We start from the raw sequence: 15497 nt of genomic DNA, 5'->3' as shown, positions 1-15497 counted from the left end.
CTCCTTCGCTTCCTCCTCCGCTTTCTCCTTCGCTTCCTCCTCCGCTTCCTCCTCCGCTATCATCTCCTCAAACTCCCTCATCCGCCTCTCCTGTTCCTCAGTCCTCACCGGCCCATCCACGCTGGCAAAACGGAACGCACCTTTCCTCTCTTCCCTTGTCATCTCAATCGCCTTGTCAACGACTACGCCCCAGCCCTCCCACACAGCACCCCTATCCTTCTCCGTCAACGGGCCCATTGTCGTCCTCCATCTCTTCGTGAGTTCCTCCTCGCGATCTTGACAGCCCACCATGAACCCGTACGCCTGTTGCAACTTCTCGTACAGGCTCTTGTGAGGACTGCTCAGGTCCGCAGTTCCTTCTCTAGTATCCTCTTCCCGCACACCAAATGGTGGCTTTGGTCGCGCGGGGTGGGATGCCGGGGGCGCATACGTCTCTAGAATTTCAAAATGTCCCTTGCGCACGCGGTTCTGTGTATTCTCCCACACATCGGCCGGTAGGAAGATGGCTTTGCTGAGCACGAGCGTCCCAGTTCCGAGGCGCGTGTAGCCGAGAACGAGGGCGTCTGTTTCCTTGCCGCGGCCGAGAACGGGGTGCACGATGATTTTGGGGACGTAGATGTGGATAGGAATGCCATGCGGTGAGGCAGCCTGTGGGGAAGCGATGGAGAGGTTCCCAGCGAGATTGGCGAGTGGGGTCATGGGAACTGGAGATGAAGCGTTGCGCTGAACGCTAGGGAGACCGGTGGAGGTGCCCGGGCTGAGGCGCTGAAGGTTCAGGCTCGGAGGAGGCTGCGCGCGGTTTGACGGTTGCAGAACAGATATGGAAGCTAGCGTCGGGAGGATGGTGGTGCTTTGAGGTGCATGAGGTGATCCCTGAGCGGCTATTAACTGCTGAAGGCGCGTCCGCTGAATGGGTCCTGATCCGAGCACGTTTTGTTGTGTAGTCGGTGGCGCCAGCGATATAGTGATCCCTGGTGGAGCGGTTGGGAGGATTGACCCGGTATTCAGACCTTGACTGGCTGCGGTCGCTATATTTATTGCTAGCGACGGTTGCGGTCGAACGGGTTGAGGTAGACTAGCCGCGGGGTATATTGCTGCAGTAGAGCCACCATTCATTCCTGCGAGCTGTCCAGATTGAGCAGGGGTTGGATTTGCATTCAGAGAAGGCACTCTGTTCAACACCGCTTGTCGCGCCCCGCTATTCAGTAGCGGCATCAGACTGCTAAGCTGAGTGCGGTTCAGACTCTGCATAAAGGCCGGAATGTTGGGAGCTACCGGCGCCGCAGGCGGCGGAGGAGGAGCGGTAGGCACAGGACCGGTTTGGGTGACACCCACTTGGTCTGCATTGTCATCCTCTTCGTCCTCGTCCATACCGTCTGAGTAGTCCTCATCTTCGTCGTCTTCATCATCCTCGCCTGATTCGCTGTCACTCTCCTCATTATTGAAGGGCAACTGAGGGAACTGTGGTAGAGGACGTAAATTACCTAGAGGAATCCGATCGGCAGCGTGTACAAAGAGCTTTGACTTTAGCTTTCCGAGGAGCGGCGAAGGGACGAGCCGGATAGAGTTCTGGCGGTGCTGGGTCATGGCTCGCATCCTCGCAAGGATATTAGCTGCAACGTCCGGGCGACCTGGATATGTTGTGGTTGGAGGGATAAGCGGCGGGGGGACGGTGTGATGAGCTGACGAGCCATTTCCAGGCATGGCCATACCATTCGCAGCTGAAGCAGTTTGTGCTGCCACTTGTGCCTCTAGAGCCAGACGATTGCTCAATGCAATCTCCTTCTGCTTCTCTCGCAGCCGTGCCATCTCCTCGTTCATCATGTATTGCTCCATAGCGTAGGGCTGATCCTTGTAGTAGTTCAAGAATCCTAACCCATGTCCGTACTCCGGTGTATCCCGTGGAGGTTCTACTTGCATCCTTCTGTAGTTCGCAATCTGCTTAGTAGTGATGCCTACCTCTTGCAGTAGCCAATATGCTCGCTGCCGGTTCTTAAAACACGCCGCGTAGTACTTTCTGCGCTTGTCATCGTCCCGGGGGACGTTGACCAACGGCGGGAGAGGCTCGTCGTTCGGGTCAGTCGGAGGTTGCATCCCGAATTTGACCTCTCGGTACTGCATGCGCTCGCTTTCTTCGGTCATCGTTTCCAGCAGTCTCAAGTCCGGCTTCTTTCGGGTGACCTTTGTCCCAAGTTTCTTCGCCGTCACATCGAGCTTATCGGTTCCTGTAGTCTTGTCTTCCCCGCCGCTCCCGTCGGCTTGACCCGGTTCTGGCATGCGCTCAATCGGAAATGGGTGATATTCGAAATCCCACAAGCTTGGAATTTCCTTCCTCAGAGCAGCCTTTAATGCTTTTCCATCCCCTTCCATGTAGTCGATCCATTGATACAAGAACTCGATCCAGTTTGGCACCAATTTGCTTTCAACTTGCACGATATCGATGAGGATGCGAAGCGTGGATTCTTCCTGTATGACCTCGCGGTCGAGACAACGCCGCTCACAGATGGTGTAAGCAGGCGGCTTGCGGTTAGGAGGCTGCGACGCTCCCGGCTCCTGCAGGGCCAGTCGAGGTTTCTTGGGCGTCGGAGGAGCACCGATTTCGCTAGAGGCCGCCTCCTCCACCTCCCACTGCACAAACCACGTCCAAAGCTCCTTGCCCAGGTGTCGCGCAATACGGTCGGTGAAGTCCTGAACCAAGGCCATGAAGATCTCGTGCTTCGTGTCCATCCGGTACACGAGCATGGCGCCTCCGTATTCTTCATACGGCACGAGCTTCGGAAACGGTTCGACATTGCCGGCGACGTCCTGCAGGTTGAGATAGCGGTCGTCGAGCAGATCGAGCACTTTGCCGTGCGACGACATGCTAGCGCGGTGGTTGGTGGAGAGTTGATGGTTAAAGTTTCAAGGTCGGGGTTCTGAGGTGAGAGTAAACGGTGGAGCGGGGTTACGTTGCTGAGGCAAACGCTGGACAGGTGGCGCCAAGACTTGTGAATAGCATCAACAGGGCACAGTAAGACAGCGGTAGTGGCGAAATGACGCAACTGACGAGAAAGCAAACAAGAAACCAACGCTAGAGGATGTAACATAGAGAATACGATTTGGCCGTTACTTGGGCAATCGCGGGTTATGTCGGCCTAAAGCATGCTGATGGTCACCGCATGCTATAATCATGTTCCGACCGTCTGTTGCCTTGGGAGAAGGGTATCGTCACACATTCCGCCTCTTACATCTTACAACTTGAAGTCAATACTCGCTCATTTCTGCTCGCGCAGTTTCTGTAGCACAGCGCTCACTCTATCCTCCGCATCCTCCCTCACCCTCCTCCAATCCGTCTCGTACACCTTCCTGACCCCTTCCTCAAGCGACCTATTCCACCTATCCTTCGCCATCTCCATCAATCCGGCAGGCACCTCTCTAGGCAGCGGTTCCGGCTCTGCGGGCTTCGGCTCGACGAAATTCAGGAGGACGTTTCGTTGTTGGCGGAGCAGCGCGGCTTGAGTGAGGCGGTTCTTGGTGTGTAGCGATATCGTGAGGTATAGGGCTGCCGATGTGAGGGTGAAGCCGCCGAGCTAGAGACTGGATGTTAGTATCTGCAACTGAGGAAAGACGGATTGCAACGTACGAAGCCGGTTGTGAAGCCCATGATGAAGCTATAGACGGGTGGAGGGAACCTCTGGAATCGCGCTTTCTCGCAGTTCGACGCGCCGGTCGCGCAAGCAATCAATGGAGACCGCGAAGCTTCTGCACCACGTGTAGTGCTAGGCGCTGCAGAGATCGAGGGAATAAACGGCGATGTTGCGTGTAGAACAGATGCTCGCGTTCTGCTGCGCTTGGGTGAGGTCAGCGCCGAAATCTTGGGATGCCCTTGATACGGAGCGGCCAAATCCGATCAGGAGCGCTACCTTCCTAAAAGGGCAGGTTTGCTGCCAAAGTGTCGATTGCTGCAGGACAATAGGTTCACCTTCACCGGCGACTTGTCATTATTCACTTCACTGGCCATGCGCTAGCGGCGCACCCGATACGGAGCAAGTAGCGTCTTATTCGGAGCGGGAATTTCCTAAAGAGGCAGCGTTGCGAAAACCGTAGATTACAGCTACAATAGTCCGCCACTTTTCACCCTCACCTTCACCATGGCCCGTGCGCTTCTTCACTCCAATATCCTCTAGCGCGCTTTCACGCAAGGCCTCATATTTTGTTTTTCCAATTTGCCCTCTCAAGCTGGGCTGGGCGAAATGATCATAGATTTGTATATTCATTACCGTGCACATCCTGAACTAAAATTCGTATCCAAAGCGCCGCCTCGTTTTCGTTTTCGATCCTACATTACGACTGAACACCTGTGCAAACGCCAATAGGAAAGGTCTACTCGTTCACCACTCTCAGCCCGTCGCCCTTTTGGGCCGCTGTTCCTGAAGCAAGGGGCCCTTCTTTCATCTTCTTCATGATGCCGCTGAATTTGCCGCCGCTTCGTCCCTCAACTTGCGAACCAGGAACTGGCGGACCACTGTATGGTGGCTTTGCATTGGGTTGCTGGCTCATATTCTGGGGGGCAGGGTTCGAAGGCTGCGGATGCATAGCCAAAGGATTCGGGTGCGGAATGGGCTGTCGGCTCATACCCTGAAGAGTGGTGTTTGGGGGAGCCTGCTGATTCATACCCTGGGCGCTTTGAGTTGAACGGAGCTGTTGGTTCAGGCTCTGAGGGTTTGGATTAGGAACAGACTGCTGGTTTATACCCTGAAGGCTCTGAGTCTGACGGGGCTGCTGGTTCAGGCCTTGAGGATTCGGATTTGGAGGCGGTTGCTGGTGATAGAAGCGGCCAGATTCCACCTCTGAACGGCCAGCGTCTATAGTAGCCTGGTTCTTGGCGTGAACGTTGGAGTTAGCGTTGGAGAAGCGCTTATCGACGGTATTATTGAGTGTGCCACGAAGAGCTTCGCCAGCGCCCTATAAGAGTGATAGTTAATGTTTGCTGATAGCGGCGGGGTCTGTATCGCCTTTCTTTAGATCCCTATCGTAATACGCGAAGTCCGATATCTAGCGGAATCGAATACAAAAGGTGGTGCACTCACATGAATGCCAGCGGCTGCAGTCTTCAGGTTCGCAAGCGTAGATGGTTTTTGCTGAGGTTGCGGCTGCTGCTGCCCTGGCATGAGCGCCGCTGGGTGGCTCGGTTCGCCATACCCAGACTGTGTATAGGGGGTGTACGGCGGTTGCGGTCCACCTTGTTGTTGGTTCAGGTTCTGCTGTGAGGGCACTTGGCGAGGTACTCCAGCTGGTGGCGCGCGTTTAGGATAGGAGAAGTGGAGCCGGTTGGGACTTGAAGGGCTCTCAGGAGACGCCAGAGGGTTGGGGTGTTCAATGCCAGGAGACACGGAATCCAGCTCAACCCTATTGCGCATAGTATTCTTGTTTGGAATAGGAGGTGACGGATTCGTGTGGCTGGGGGCTTGATGGGGAGGATACTGAGCCGGCTGCGGTGGGGCTGGGGACGGTGGGCTCGGTCCGGAGGTACTGGTAACATTGCTTCGAGGTGGGGTGCTGCCACCGCTATTGCTATTAACAGGCTGCTCTACGGTTGTAGAACCGCCAGGCCCCGTCGTCGTCGTCGTAGTAGTCTATTGGGTTCAGCCATCTTTATTTGTTACTGCGCCATTAGTTACCTACAGTGGTCGTGGTCGTGGTCGTCACCACGTTACCAGTCTTTTCATCTTGGTAAGTCTCCCTATGGACATTCTCCTGACTGGACTCGCGTGCCGTCTGCGAAGGAGGCGCAGGAGGCGCAAGATTCGTGTGCGTAGGCGGGGTGGGAGGAGTGATACTCGTTGCTGGCGGTTGAAGACTTGTAGCCTGAGGCCGCAGTTGTTCGCCGCGAGAATTGCGTCTTTCTGTACTCGCGAAACTCGGGTCTGCGCTGGTGTTGAGGTCTGATCTGGAGCTGTTGATGTTCTCACTGCTAAAGTAGGCAGAGTCTCCAGGCCCAGGGTCAGGTTCGCCGTCTTTGTGGTCCTTGTCTTTAGAGTGAAACGGGTTCGACAGGCGCCATCTTGATTTCTTCTCCTTATCCGGCGTCGAGTTCTTGTTGGGAGGCATTGCCGAGGGAGACGTGCCTGCCACGCTTGTGTCTAGTGGTGCTATTGCTGGGGTCTCTTGAGCCGAATATCGTCGTTCGCGACAGGGAGAAGGCGCAGCCCTTCGTTTTACAAGCTTGCCGCCTTGCCGCAGTGGTTCTTGCATTTCATCGAGTCCAAGAGGGAAGTAGACATGAAGAGTAGAATCAATTGGGTTGTTGTGAAACAGAGACAGAGCGCAGAACCTGACCATAAGCAGGTCACTACCAGCTCTGACATCATGTCTCGCACGCGCCACATTGCGAACGACCTGTGGCTAAAAGCTCCTGTGGCGTCCATCCTGCGGGGCCGGCCCAATCGTAGTGAGCGAGGACGTCGATCGTCGACATTCGAGGACCGGAGGATGCAGGGTAGACTTGCTTGACGTCGGTGGAGGATGCGAATTGGTGGATGTCTGGACCGGTCCTCACGGCCGCCGGATTTCGGGGATGCGCTATCCCTTTTCGGAATGGGGTCGAGCTGCGGCTTTGGGGCTGTTTCCACATTCCTGTTGGACCAGGCGAAGACGACCGTGAAAGATGTCAGACTATTCCTCAGGGATGCATGTTCCTCCCATACCCCATCGTTTCCCCTCCTAGATCTTGTTCGTTCCACAATACGAGGCGCCTACAGGGATATGCCTCAGCTCAACCCCACCTCTTTCAGGCGTCCTCTGACACCTCCAACATGCATACCTAGGTAGCGACTTCCAATCTGCCTTTGATTTCCGATCTATGCAGCTGTTCCGTCCACAGCTGGGAGCCGGCGATCTGCGGTGCGGATGGAGTGACCGTTCTATGACCTGCCTTCCACGAAGCTCAAAATGGCCGAGGTAGGGCTGATCGCTTCGGTCATCCAGGTAGCCGGCGCGGGCCTCAAACTCTCGCAAACCCTGTATCAATATGCCGATAGCGTTGCTTCCGCCGATCGACGCGTCAAAGACATCGCAAAAGAGGTCCAACTTACAAGCTTCGTCATCGAAGAGCTCGGATCTCTCTTCAAACAAGACGATACCTCAGCCCTCCTCTCGGAAAATGCACGCAAGACTGCCGACGAAACGGTGCGCGAGTGTTCTTCGGTATTCAAAGAACTGGATGCAGCTCTCAAAAAGACGAAGAAGAATACCCTGGGTCGCTTGATGTTGCCGTTCCGCGAATCGAAGATAGAGCTGCTGAGGAGCCACATCGACAAACTGAAGAGCACGCTGCAGCTGTTGATGCAAGTGCTAACCCACGCTCATCAAGTTGCTTCGCAAAGGCTGGATCGGGAGGCAGAAGCCGCACAGCGCGAGCAGATCAAGGCGTTACTCCAGAACAAGAAGGAGTCAACGAAGAGATACGAGGAGTCCCTGAAGAATTTCCGGATGAGCGAAGACAGCACGGTTGTCGATGAAGATGAGCCAGACAAGGAAAAGCAGAATCTTTTCTCCGAGGGCATCATGGCTATATCAACTGCGTCCGTCAGCTCAACCATTACGGTCAAAACACTGGAGACATGTGTGCATCACATAGAGAGCCTCTTGGAGGATATCGAGGACCTGCAACAGGCTCTTTCGAACCAAGAGAAAGGAGGCGATCACTCGGAGCATCACCAGAGCCTTATCGGGTCTTACTTTCGTGCCCGCGGTCATTTGGATAACGTTCTTCTGGGCAATGCGAAAAGCCTAAGAGAGAGCACTTCAAGCAGCGTAATCATCGAGTCTGAGGCTGAAGAGAGGCGGGAAAAGATCCTCATGAAAGAGAAGGATGCTAAGCGAGCGATGACTAAGTCGACGAGGGAGAGAAGACGGCAGCGAGTGGACCGGAAGCGCGCTGCTCTTGCTGATGAAGAGTTGGAGACCAGCTTTTCAAAGACTCTAACCGGATCTACTCTTCGCGACGCCGAAACACGCACGTCTCAAGAGAGCGTTGTCCAAACAGTCGTCCAAGGGAAGGCTTCGCGCTTCTCCGGGAAGACATACACCGAAGAGGACTTCAAGAGAGCGGTGCAGATGGCCAAGGAGGAAGCAAGAAGGGAGGAGCGCGAGAGACTTGCGGCCGAAACTGGGATAGCTACGGACAAGCGAGCGCTCGATGAGCATGGTAAGGCACGTCGAGCCGCGGGAGCGGCACGTAAGGAAGCCGTGCTGAAAGCAATGGCGATGAAAGCAGCCGAAGAGGAAGCTAGGACGAAGGCCGAGAAAGAAGATGGAGAAGCCAGGATGAAAGCTATGAAGGAAGTTGAAGAGGCTCGACTGAAGGCAGAGGAGGCAGACAAGAAGGCGAAAGCTGAGTTTGAGAGAAGGGTACAAGAAGAGATCGCGAAGAGAATTGCTCAGGAAGCAAAACCTACTGTTGCCCTAACTCAGCCTCCTATCAAATTCAAGGATGCTGTTGGCAGAAGATTCAGCTTTCCTTTCCATCTATGCAAGGCCTGGCAGGTAAGCGTGCGAGGCGTCTCTCCAGAGTTGGCATGGATTTGGCAGTCATTTACTAACCAGATATAGGGCATGGAAGGACTCATCAAGCAGGCATTTCTGAACGTAGACATTATTGGCGACTATGTCATGGAAGGCCGGTATGATCTGCTCAATTCCGAAGGAATCATCATATTGCCCAGCTATTGGGAAACTGTCATCCAACCTGGATATGAAATTACAATGCATATGCACCCTATGCCCAAGAGAGAAGATGATTCGCCTCCTCCTTCCTCTCCCCCTCCGCCGCCGCCACCGCCTCCTATGGAATATGATTGCTTGCCGGACAGCATGATGGAAGAACCGTCCTGGGAACAACCGGAATACACGGACAACGCGGACAGCGTTGATAGGGAACCAACATTGGCAGTGGACGATGGAAAATATGGGCTTCCCTCAAAGCCCGCTGCCCCGGTCAGCTTTATCTACGGGAAGGACGACGTGGGAATCTGGGAAACTGCTCGTGCCACTTCAGCGGCTCCAGATTTTTTCTTTCCTACCAAAATCGGTTCCGAACCCTCAACAGCAGATGGTAGCGAATATCCGCCCCGCATGAACCCGGCTGAGTCTGTTAGTTTTATTGCTGACATGGCAGGCCGGATCTGGAAGGTGGATGATGTTGATCTCTTTCCCGAGGCGTTCGAAACAGGCCATCGAGAGCGAATGCCGGGTGGTGTTCATGGGGATGCAGCTATGGCCGGGGATGCGGGGGCCGACTCAGTCCAAGTTGACCGGGGTGCACTTGGGGGGCTGCCGGATAGACGAGATCGATACAAGATGATCGGGAAAGAAAGAAGGAAGAAAATGAGGGACAACGCCTCCCCCTCTGCGCCTCCTAGGATCTCCTTTCATGGCGAAATGGAAGACCGGACTGTTCAATCGAGCCCAGATGATAGTAGACCAGTCGACATTGTCATTGGCGGTTCACGCAGACACGAAGTTGAATATCAAACGCAGAAGGACAGGATGGAGGGAGAGCGACACTCGAGGAGATCAGAAGAGTTAAAGGAGAAACGTGAAAGACTTGCTGAGCTTAAGCGGCTGCGTGTAGAGAGGCGGCGATTGGAACTTGAGCAAAAGCGGGAAGTCGGGGAACGAGAACAACAGCAGCGTACAAAAGAGGCAGAAGAAGAACGCAAGAAGGTAGTCGCGATGCTTACGCTCAAGGGTGAGAAAGAGGAGCAGGAAAGCAGAAAGACGCTCCAGCAAGGTATTGAGGAAGATCCCCAAGAGAAAGCGACAGCCCTAAGGGAAATGATGGAGGGGGTAGTGTTAGGACCAGCAAAGGAGCGGCGGCGGGCGGAACGGCAATACCTCGCCCATTCCGCCACAGAAACCCCAGCCACAGCGGAAGAAGGAACCGAACGAAACCCTTCACATAATGTCCCTCCTTACGATCCTTTCTCGCAAGATCGACCGATAGGTGAAGCAAGCATCGTTTCCTCTGCCAATATTAGGGAAGAGGTGCCAGTGGCTACAAGAATAGAAAGACTGGTCAGAATGGGATTCTCGCTCATCCAGCTCGAAAAACACGACGAAGCAGAAATGCTCTTCAGAGAGGCAGAGAGGTTGCGGGATGAGAGCAATGATGCCGTTGAGTTTCCCATGCACCATCGCGGTACCGGGGAATACATTTATCACTGGGGGCAAGGGGCCGGCGCAGAGGCGTCGCACACAGGTGCAAAGGAAGACCGCACCTACTACCTTGCTGCTCCGAGTCGATCTGGTCCCCGTCCCGAAAAGATCGTTCAGCCGCAAGCGCCTCCTCAGCGCAAGGCTCAATCGCTATCCGACCACACTGGCAAATTGGAGTCCGATGCCTATGAAAGGACTACTACACGTGGGGCTATGCCACGCACACCAACCCCCCTCATTTTCAGGCGAAACCCTCGTTCCACGCCAAGTCTCTTCTACCCCTCGTCGTCTCCCAGCGAGCTCAAGCCCTCTCGCGAGTACACGCCTCTCTATCTCCTCGAGCGCAAGCCCAATCGCAACTCGATCAAGACGATAGAGGAAGTGCTCCCTACCCTTCCTCCAGGCCGTAGTAGCAGCCCCTCCCAAGCCTCTTCCAACAATGCCAAAGAGGATGAGCACCAGTCTGCCGTTGATGATGATGATGATGATGCGGACCGCGAAGTCGACGAGCTGCTGAGGGAATGGACGACAGTTCTCGGGTAGTTAGTCCAGCTATCTCTACCACGATAAATCTACCTCCATTTTCCGCTCGCTTCAGATCTCTCCATTCACTTCACCCCGCATCTCAGAAGACAACCACACTCCGTGATTCCCCACTATGCCCTCCATGCACTACCGTATGCCGCATACCCCTCCACAAATCCCACTAGCCACGCACGATGAGCCACAGCGGGGAACCTCCCGCGCACCCGGCCACACGGCGTGTTTACTCGATTCGCGCACGCGATCAGATCGGCCCAGGCCCTTGCTAGCGGCGGATCCAGCGAGGGATGAGTGAGCGAATTGTGTCATATTGTGGGGTGGAATGTAGCCTTGTCTGTCGTTTTGCGCAGCGCGCTGTTGCTTTTGTCGAGGAGCAATGGAGGGGCTGAAGCGGGTAAAGAAGGGTTGGACTGGTAGTAGTGGGCTGGGTGGCTTTCCTTTTGCGGGAAATTTCGGGAATGGCGGGGTTAGAATCTGATAAAGCTGCATTATCGTAAAGCGGACACGGGACTGCTTTTGGTTGTGTGACGTCGATAGTGAGGTTATCGATAACGAAATGCATAGATATCCAAGATTCGTATCGTTACTCTGTCAATTCGTCAAGGTAGATATCTAATATGTACAGTGTCGTGAAGTGAAGGTGTGGTATACCATCGCCCAATTCGCCCGTTATTCCTCCAATATTATATACACATGCGTCTCATGTCTCAGCTGCTGGGCTGCCAGCAGTTCACCACCAGTCACCCTGGTCCTTCATGGCCGCAGCGACTTTCTTGAACCCGGCAACATTGGCGCCCGCGACAAGCGACGGGAACTCGCCCTCAGCAGGAGTAATATACTCCTTCGCCGTCTCCAAGCAGTTCTCGAAGCACGACTTCATAATGCCTTTGAGCTTCTCGTCGACCTCCTCAGACGTCCACCTCAGGCGCGCAGAGTTCTGCGCCATCTCGAGACCAGAGACGGCGACACCACCCGCGTTGGCGGCCTTGCCGGGCCCGTACCAGATGGAGGTACCCCTGTTCTCCCTCCGGTGCGCCTCGAAGGTCTCGATAGCCTCCTGGGTGCAGCCCATGTTGGAGCCCTCGGCGATGAACTTGGCGCCGGCGTCGATCAGGGCCTTCGCCTCATCGCCAGAGACTTCGTTCTGAGTTGCACAGGGCAGCGCGACGTCGACCTTACCGACGTGAGTCCAGGGGCGCGCACCGTCAACGTAGTGGTAGTCGTAGCCCTCGAGATCGGTAAGCGCCTTGCGGTCGACCTTGAGAGCGGCAATCTTGTTGATGACCTCAGGGGTGAAGCCGGGACCCTCGGTGGCGATCAGTGCGCCCTTGCTGTCGGAAAGAGAGACGACAGTGCCGCCGAGCTCAATGACCTTCAGTGCGGCGTACTGGGCGACGTTGCCGGAGCCGGAAATAGCGACCTTCTTGCCCTTGAAGGACTCTTGGCCTCCAGAGGCATAGTGAATCATGTGATCGACGTAGTAGACGAGGCCGTAGCCAGTGGCCTCGGGACGGATCAAGCTGCCACCCCATGCGAGGCCCTTGCCAGTCAGCACACCCTCCCACCTGTTGCGCTCAGCTCGGTATGTGCCAAACATCCAGCCGATCTCGCGGGGGGACACGCCGATATCGCCCGCGGGGACATCGGTGTCCGCGCCAATGTGCTTGCTGAGCTCCTTCATGAAAGCGACACAGAACTTGCGGATCTCGTTATCGGACTTGCCCTTAGGGTCGAAGTCGGCACCACCCTTGCCGCCGCCCATCTGCACTTAGAGATGTTAGCCCTAGTACCTCATCCGCAGGTCATGTGGCGGGACTTACGTCCGGTGAGGGCATTCTTGAAGATCTGCTCGAAGCCCAGGAACTTCAGAATGGAGAGGTTGACAGTGGGGTGGAAGCGGAGACCACCCTTGTAGGGGCCGAGAGCGGAGTTGAATTGCACGCGGTAGCCCTTGTTGACCTGGCACTGGCCTTTGTCGTCTTCCCAAACAACGCGGAACTGAATGACTCGCTCGGGGATGGAGGCGACTTCGAGGGCCTTCTTGTACTCTGGGTTCTTCTGGAAGAGGGTGGAGGCCTCAAGGGTGGAGACGAGCTCTGTACTGGGCGTTAGCCAGTAGCTCTGGAGCCATTGGTTGATAGTTCTCTTCGTGAGGGTTGAAAGCTTGACAGAGTTGCAATGTTCAATTTGAGCTCATGTGCTCCGATTGAAGGCGCAAGCCTCACAAAAGCATTGTGGACAAGAGGAAGATTGGTGGTGGTGGAGGGGCACTTACCCTTCCTGGCTTGCTCAAACTCGGGCTCGGCCATTGTGACTGTGTTCTGGGGTATCTTGATGCAATCTAAAAGCAAAGTGTATTGGAAGTTGGAGAAGTAGGTTGCAAAGCTGGAGATAGGTAGCAAAAGAGTGGTGACGCAGAGCAGGCGCTGTGAGGCGTATAAATACTCGTCCTGGAGCTCGCGCAGAGCTGGCGGGGTGCTCGCGCAGTCGCCGGGTGAAAAAGAAAAGCAGTTTAACGTCACCAGCGCATGCAATTGAGCGCTGGGGGGCTCTGCTAGTGGTCAATGGCTGCCAGTCCAGATTTCTGCTTCGCAAACCGTGGTGTCCGCTCAACTGATAAGGGAACAAAGAGCCAATGGCAGGCTCGCAAGGCGATGCGCACGTGACAAGCCCGCGCTCTGCGGCTTGCAGAGCTGTAATAGCTGGCCGTCATCCCGAGTTCGGCCGCAGGTCGGCGCGAGAAAGCTGTTACGTCGCTGCATCCCAGGGTCTGAGGGTGAAGTGGGAGGGGTGGGCGCGCTCCGCAGCTCGACCGCGGAGGTGTGGCTTTTTTTTCGGCGGTCACACGTCGCGTCGGCCGTCAGCCTCTCACGCGGAGGGCATGCCGTCAAATTTTCTGCTACGAACCACTCCGCCGGATACAGCCCTGCCAAGACCGTCTGATCCTCCGCCCATTCTTCCGGCCTCCACACGTTCAAAGCCCACCTGCACTCCCCACCATCCGCAGTCGCTGAAACAACCCCCACGCGCAGATTTTGTTCTCGTCGGCGCACCCTCACGCGGTCTCAGTGGGATCCCAGTCTCCAAAACAGTCAGCGGCGGAAATATTGAGCGATTATTGAAGCACCGACATCGCTCCTCCGCATTGAGTGGGCGGTGGTGGTGCGTGTAGGGGGGACACTGACCTGTGACCAGATACTCGTCTAACCTATCTATCGTCTCCATGTCGGCATCCTCGATCGCGAACCCCCCAATATCCGCGTTCTCGACGATCCTCGCCTTCTTTGAGCTCTTAGGCAGTGGAACGTAGCCATGCTGCAGGCTCCATCGGATGAGTAGCTGCGCCGGCGTGCACGAATACTTCTTAGAGAGCGAGACGATTGTTGGATGCTTCATCCGCAAGGCTCGCACGAGCGGCGCGTACGCTTCCACCACAATGCCATGCTCTTGGCAGAAGGAAGTGATGTCCTTGCGGGTGTTGAAAGGGTGCACCTCGACTTGATTGACAGCCGGGAGCACCTTGGGTTTGGAGGCAACAAGCTCTTGCAGCTAGACACGTGTGGTTAGTCAACCCTGCCTGATATAGAGTTACTTGCATGTCGTATGTTATCAGCTCCGATGGGAGACTCTCTGGTCTTGGCCGCCTGGTATGAGAATTTTGGCGACAGAAGGATACGCGGCTTCGAATTTTCGCCGCATCGTATCCGCCAGACCGGATCAGCTCCCGCCAGAGATGTTGGACTGCAGTGTGCTCAGCTCCTGCATGATGGCGCGTCCGGTGCATGTATAGGAGCTGCTTGCTCCTGGGCTCCCAGTAAGGGGCTGGAAGTATTCCAGCATCTCCTGATAGGCTCCGTGTTTTTGCCGCTTTCGCCAACATGCAGTAGCTTCGACAGGACTTGTACGATGATACGAAAGGTCGAACTGACATGTTTGACGCCGTAGTTAGAGACTCCACCAATCCTGATCTCGCCATCATTGATTGCGTCCTCGACAGCTCTCCAGCTCTCAAGGCGCGCCTTTTTGCCACCGTAGGGCGAGTGCAGGAGGAACAGGTCAATGTAGCCCAGGCCGCACTCCTTGACGGACCTCTGGATGGCCTTGCGAGCTGCATCGTAAGTGGAGTTTGACGCTAGCTTCGAAGTGAAGTGGATGTCTTCCCGCTTCAGCGATTCAGTATTGGCGTCGCTAGCCAGAAAATCGAGGATAGCCTGGCCCGATTCTTTCTCATTGTGATACATTTGGGCACTATCGATGCTGTTTTGCGGTAGTTGTGAATGGTTGCACGAGGGCTGAGAGCGTCGTGACCTACCCTCGATAACCGGCCTGCTGGCGTGAGTACACACATGACATCGGGTCGCACGGACATCAGGAACGCATACCTCCAGCGCCCAACGTACGGCTTGGTATGTTGTAGCTCCAGATGTCAAATACACACCGAGGTGGATGGTGGGCATAGAGAGGCCATTGGCGAGCTGGAATGGGTCAACAAAGGCGTCCTCGTGCGACGGTGATAGCACTAGCCTTGGTGCGCGAGGCCAGCGAGTATGACATGGTGGGCCAGGAACAGGCAGGATTGTCGATGCTGCAGAATCTGAGCCACGATCTGTGGGTGTTGCAAAGGGCTGGAGGGTTGACGCAGGTTCGCACATGTTCGGCAGGCTTTGCGTTACCTCATCGTCATGTCGCTCGCTTCGCGCCCATGCTGCCGGGCCGTCACCAGCTGGTCGGAGGCGAGATCCAGCCATTGTAACCCA

The 15497-nt window shown here is 55.5% G+C and overlaps 7 protein-coding genes across 7 annotated transcripts in view; 2 read left to right on the top strand and 5 right to left on the bottom strand.

Annotated features, from left to right (window-relative positions):
* The window catches only part of BU26DRAFT_513439 (uncharacterized protein), a 1320-nt gene extending 176 nt beyond the window's left edge, over positions 1 to 1144 (bottom strand). The window contains exon 1 of the mRNA XM_033827624.1: positions 1 to 1144. This exon is cut by the window's left edge and continues 36 nt beyond it. Within this exon, the coding sequence (XP_033691642.1) occupies positions 1 to 1116 (1116 nt within the window). The 5' untranslated portion in view covers positions 1117 to 1144.
* Positions 1145 to 2775: 1631 nt separating this feature from the next.
* Positions 2776 to 3830, bottom strand: BU26DRAFT_545920 (uncharacterized protein). The gene is made up of 2 exons (XM_033831806.1): positions 3623 to 3830; positions 2776 to 3569 (listed from the first exon to the last, which is right to left on the bottom strand). The coding sequence occupies exons 1-2, from the start codon at positions 3641 to 3643 to the stop codon at positions 3255 to 3257; spliced, it is 336 nt and encodes a 111-aa protein (XP_033691641.1). The 5' UTR covers positions 3644 to 3830; the 3' UTR covers positions 2776 to 3254.
* A 237-nt stretch (positions 3831 to 4067) lies between these two features.
* On the bottom strand, positions 4068 to 6318 carry BU26DRAFT_513436 (uncharacterized protein). The gene is made up of 3 exons (XM_033827623.1): positions 5665 to 6318; positions 5070 to 5615; positions 4068 to 4944 (listed from the first exon to the last, which is right to left on the bottom strand). Exons 1-3 carry the CDS (start codon positions 6232 to 6234, stop codon positions 4363 to 4365), a joined length of 1698 nt encoding a protein of 565 aa, XP_033691640.1. The 5' UTR covers positions 6235 to 6318; the 3' UTR covers positions 4068 to 4362.
* Positions 6319 to 6930: 612 nt separating this feature from the next.
* BU26DRAFT_393052 (uncharacterized protein) lies at positions 6931 to 7755 on the top strand (the record flags this gene model as incomplete). The annotated part of the gene is made up of 1 exon (XM_033822722.1): positions 6931 to 7755. A coding segment is annotated over one exon (825 nt), but the record flags the coding sequence as incomplete, so codon positions are not given.
* Positions 7756 to 8316: 561 nt separating this feature from the next.
* Positions 8317 to 8730, top strand: BU26DRAFT_413523 (uncharacterized protein; the record flags this gene model as incomplete). Its single annotated transcript, XM_033823023.1, has 2 exons — positions 8317 to 8526; positions 8593 to 8730. Coding segments are annotated over 2 exons (348 nt in total), but the record flags the coding sequence as incomplete, so codon positions are not given.
* Positions 8731 to 11470: 2740 nt separating this feature from the next.
* BU26DRAFT_414544 (NADP-specific glutamate dehydrogenase) lies at positions 11471 to 13049 on the bottom strand (the record flags this gene model as incomplete). The annotated part of the gene is made up of 3 exons (XM_033823076.1): positions 11471 to 12507; positions 12561 to 12836; positions 13016 to 13049. 3 exons carry the CDS (start codon positions 13047 to 13049, stop codon positions 11471 to 11473), a joined length of 1347 nt encoding a protein of 448 aa, XP_033691637.1.
* A 533-nt stretch (positions 13050 to 13582) lies between these two features.
* BU26DRAFT_513433 (Aldo/keto reductase) lies at positions 13583 to 15383 on the bottom strand. The gene is made up of 6 exons (XM_033827622.1): positions 15265 to 15383; positions 15123 to 15215; positions 15053 to 15066; positions 14670 to 14997; positions 13926 to 14289; positions 13583 to 13821 (listed from the first exon to the last, which is right to left on the bottom strand). Exons 1-6 carry the CDS (start codon positions 15292 to 15294, stop codon positions 13796 to 13798), a joined length of 855 nt encoding a protein of 284 aa, XP_033691636.1. The 5' UTR covers positions 15295 to 15383; the 3' UTR covers positions 13583 to 13795.
* Between the last annotated feature and the right edge of the window lie 114 nt (positions 15384 to 15497).

This window comes from Trematosphaeria pertusa, assembly GCF_010094035.1.
Source record: "Trematosphaeria pertusa strain CBS 122368 unplaced genomic scaffold BU26scaffold_1, whole genome shotgun sequence".
In the NCBI taxonomy this organism is placed as follows: domain Eukaryota; kingdom Fungi; phylum Ascomycota; class Dothideomycetes; order Pleosporales; family Trematosphaeriaceae; genus Trematosphaeria; species Trematosphaeria pertusa.
Note: the sequence above shows the minus strand (reverse complement) of the source record. Positions and strands in the feature narration are given on the sequence as shown.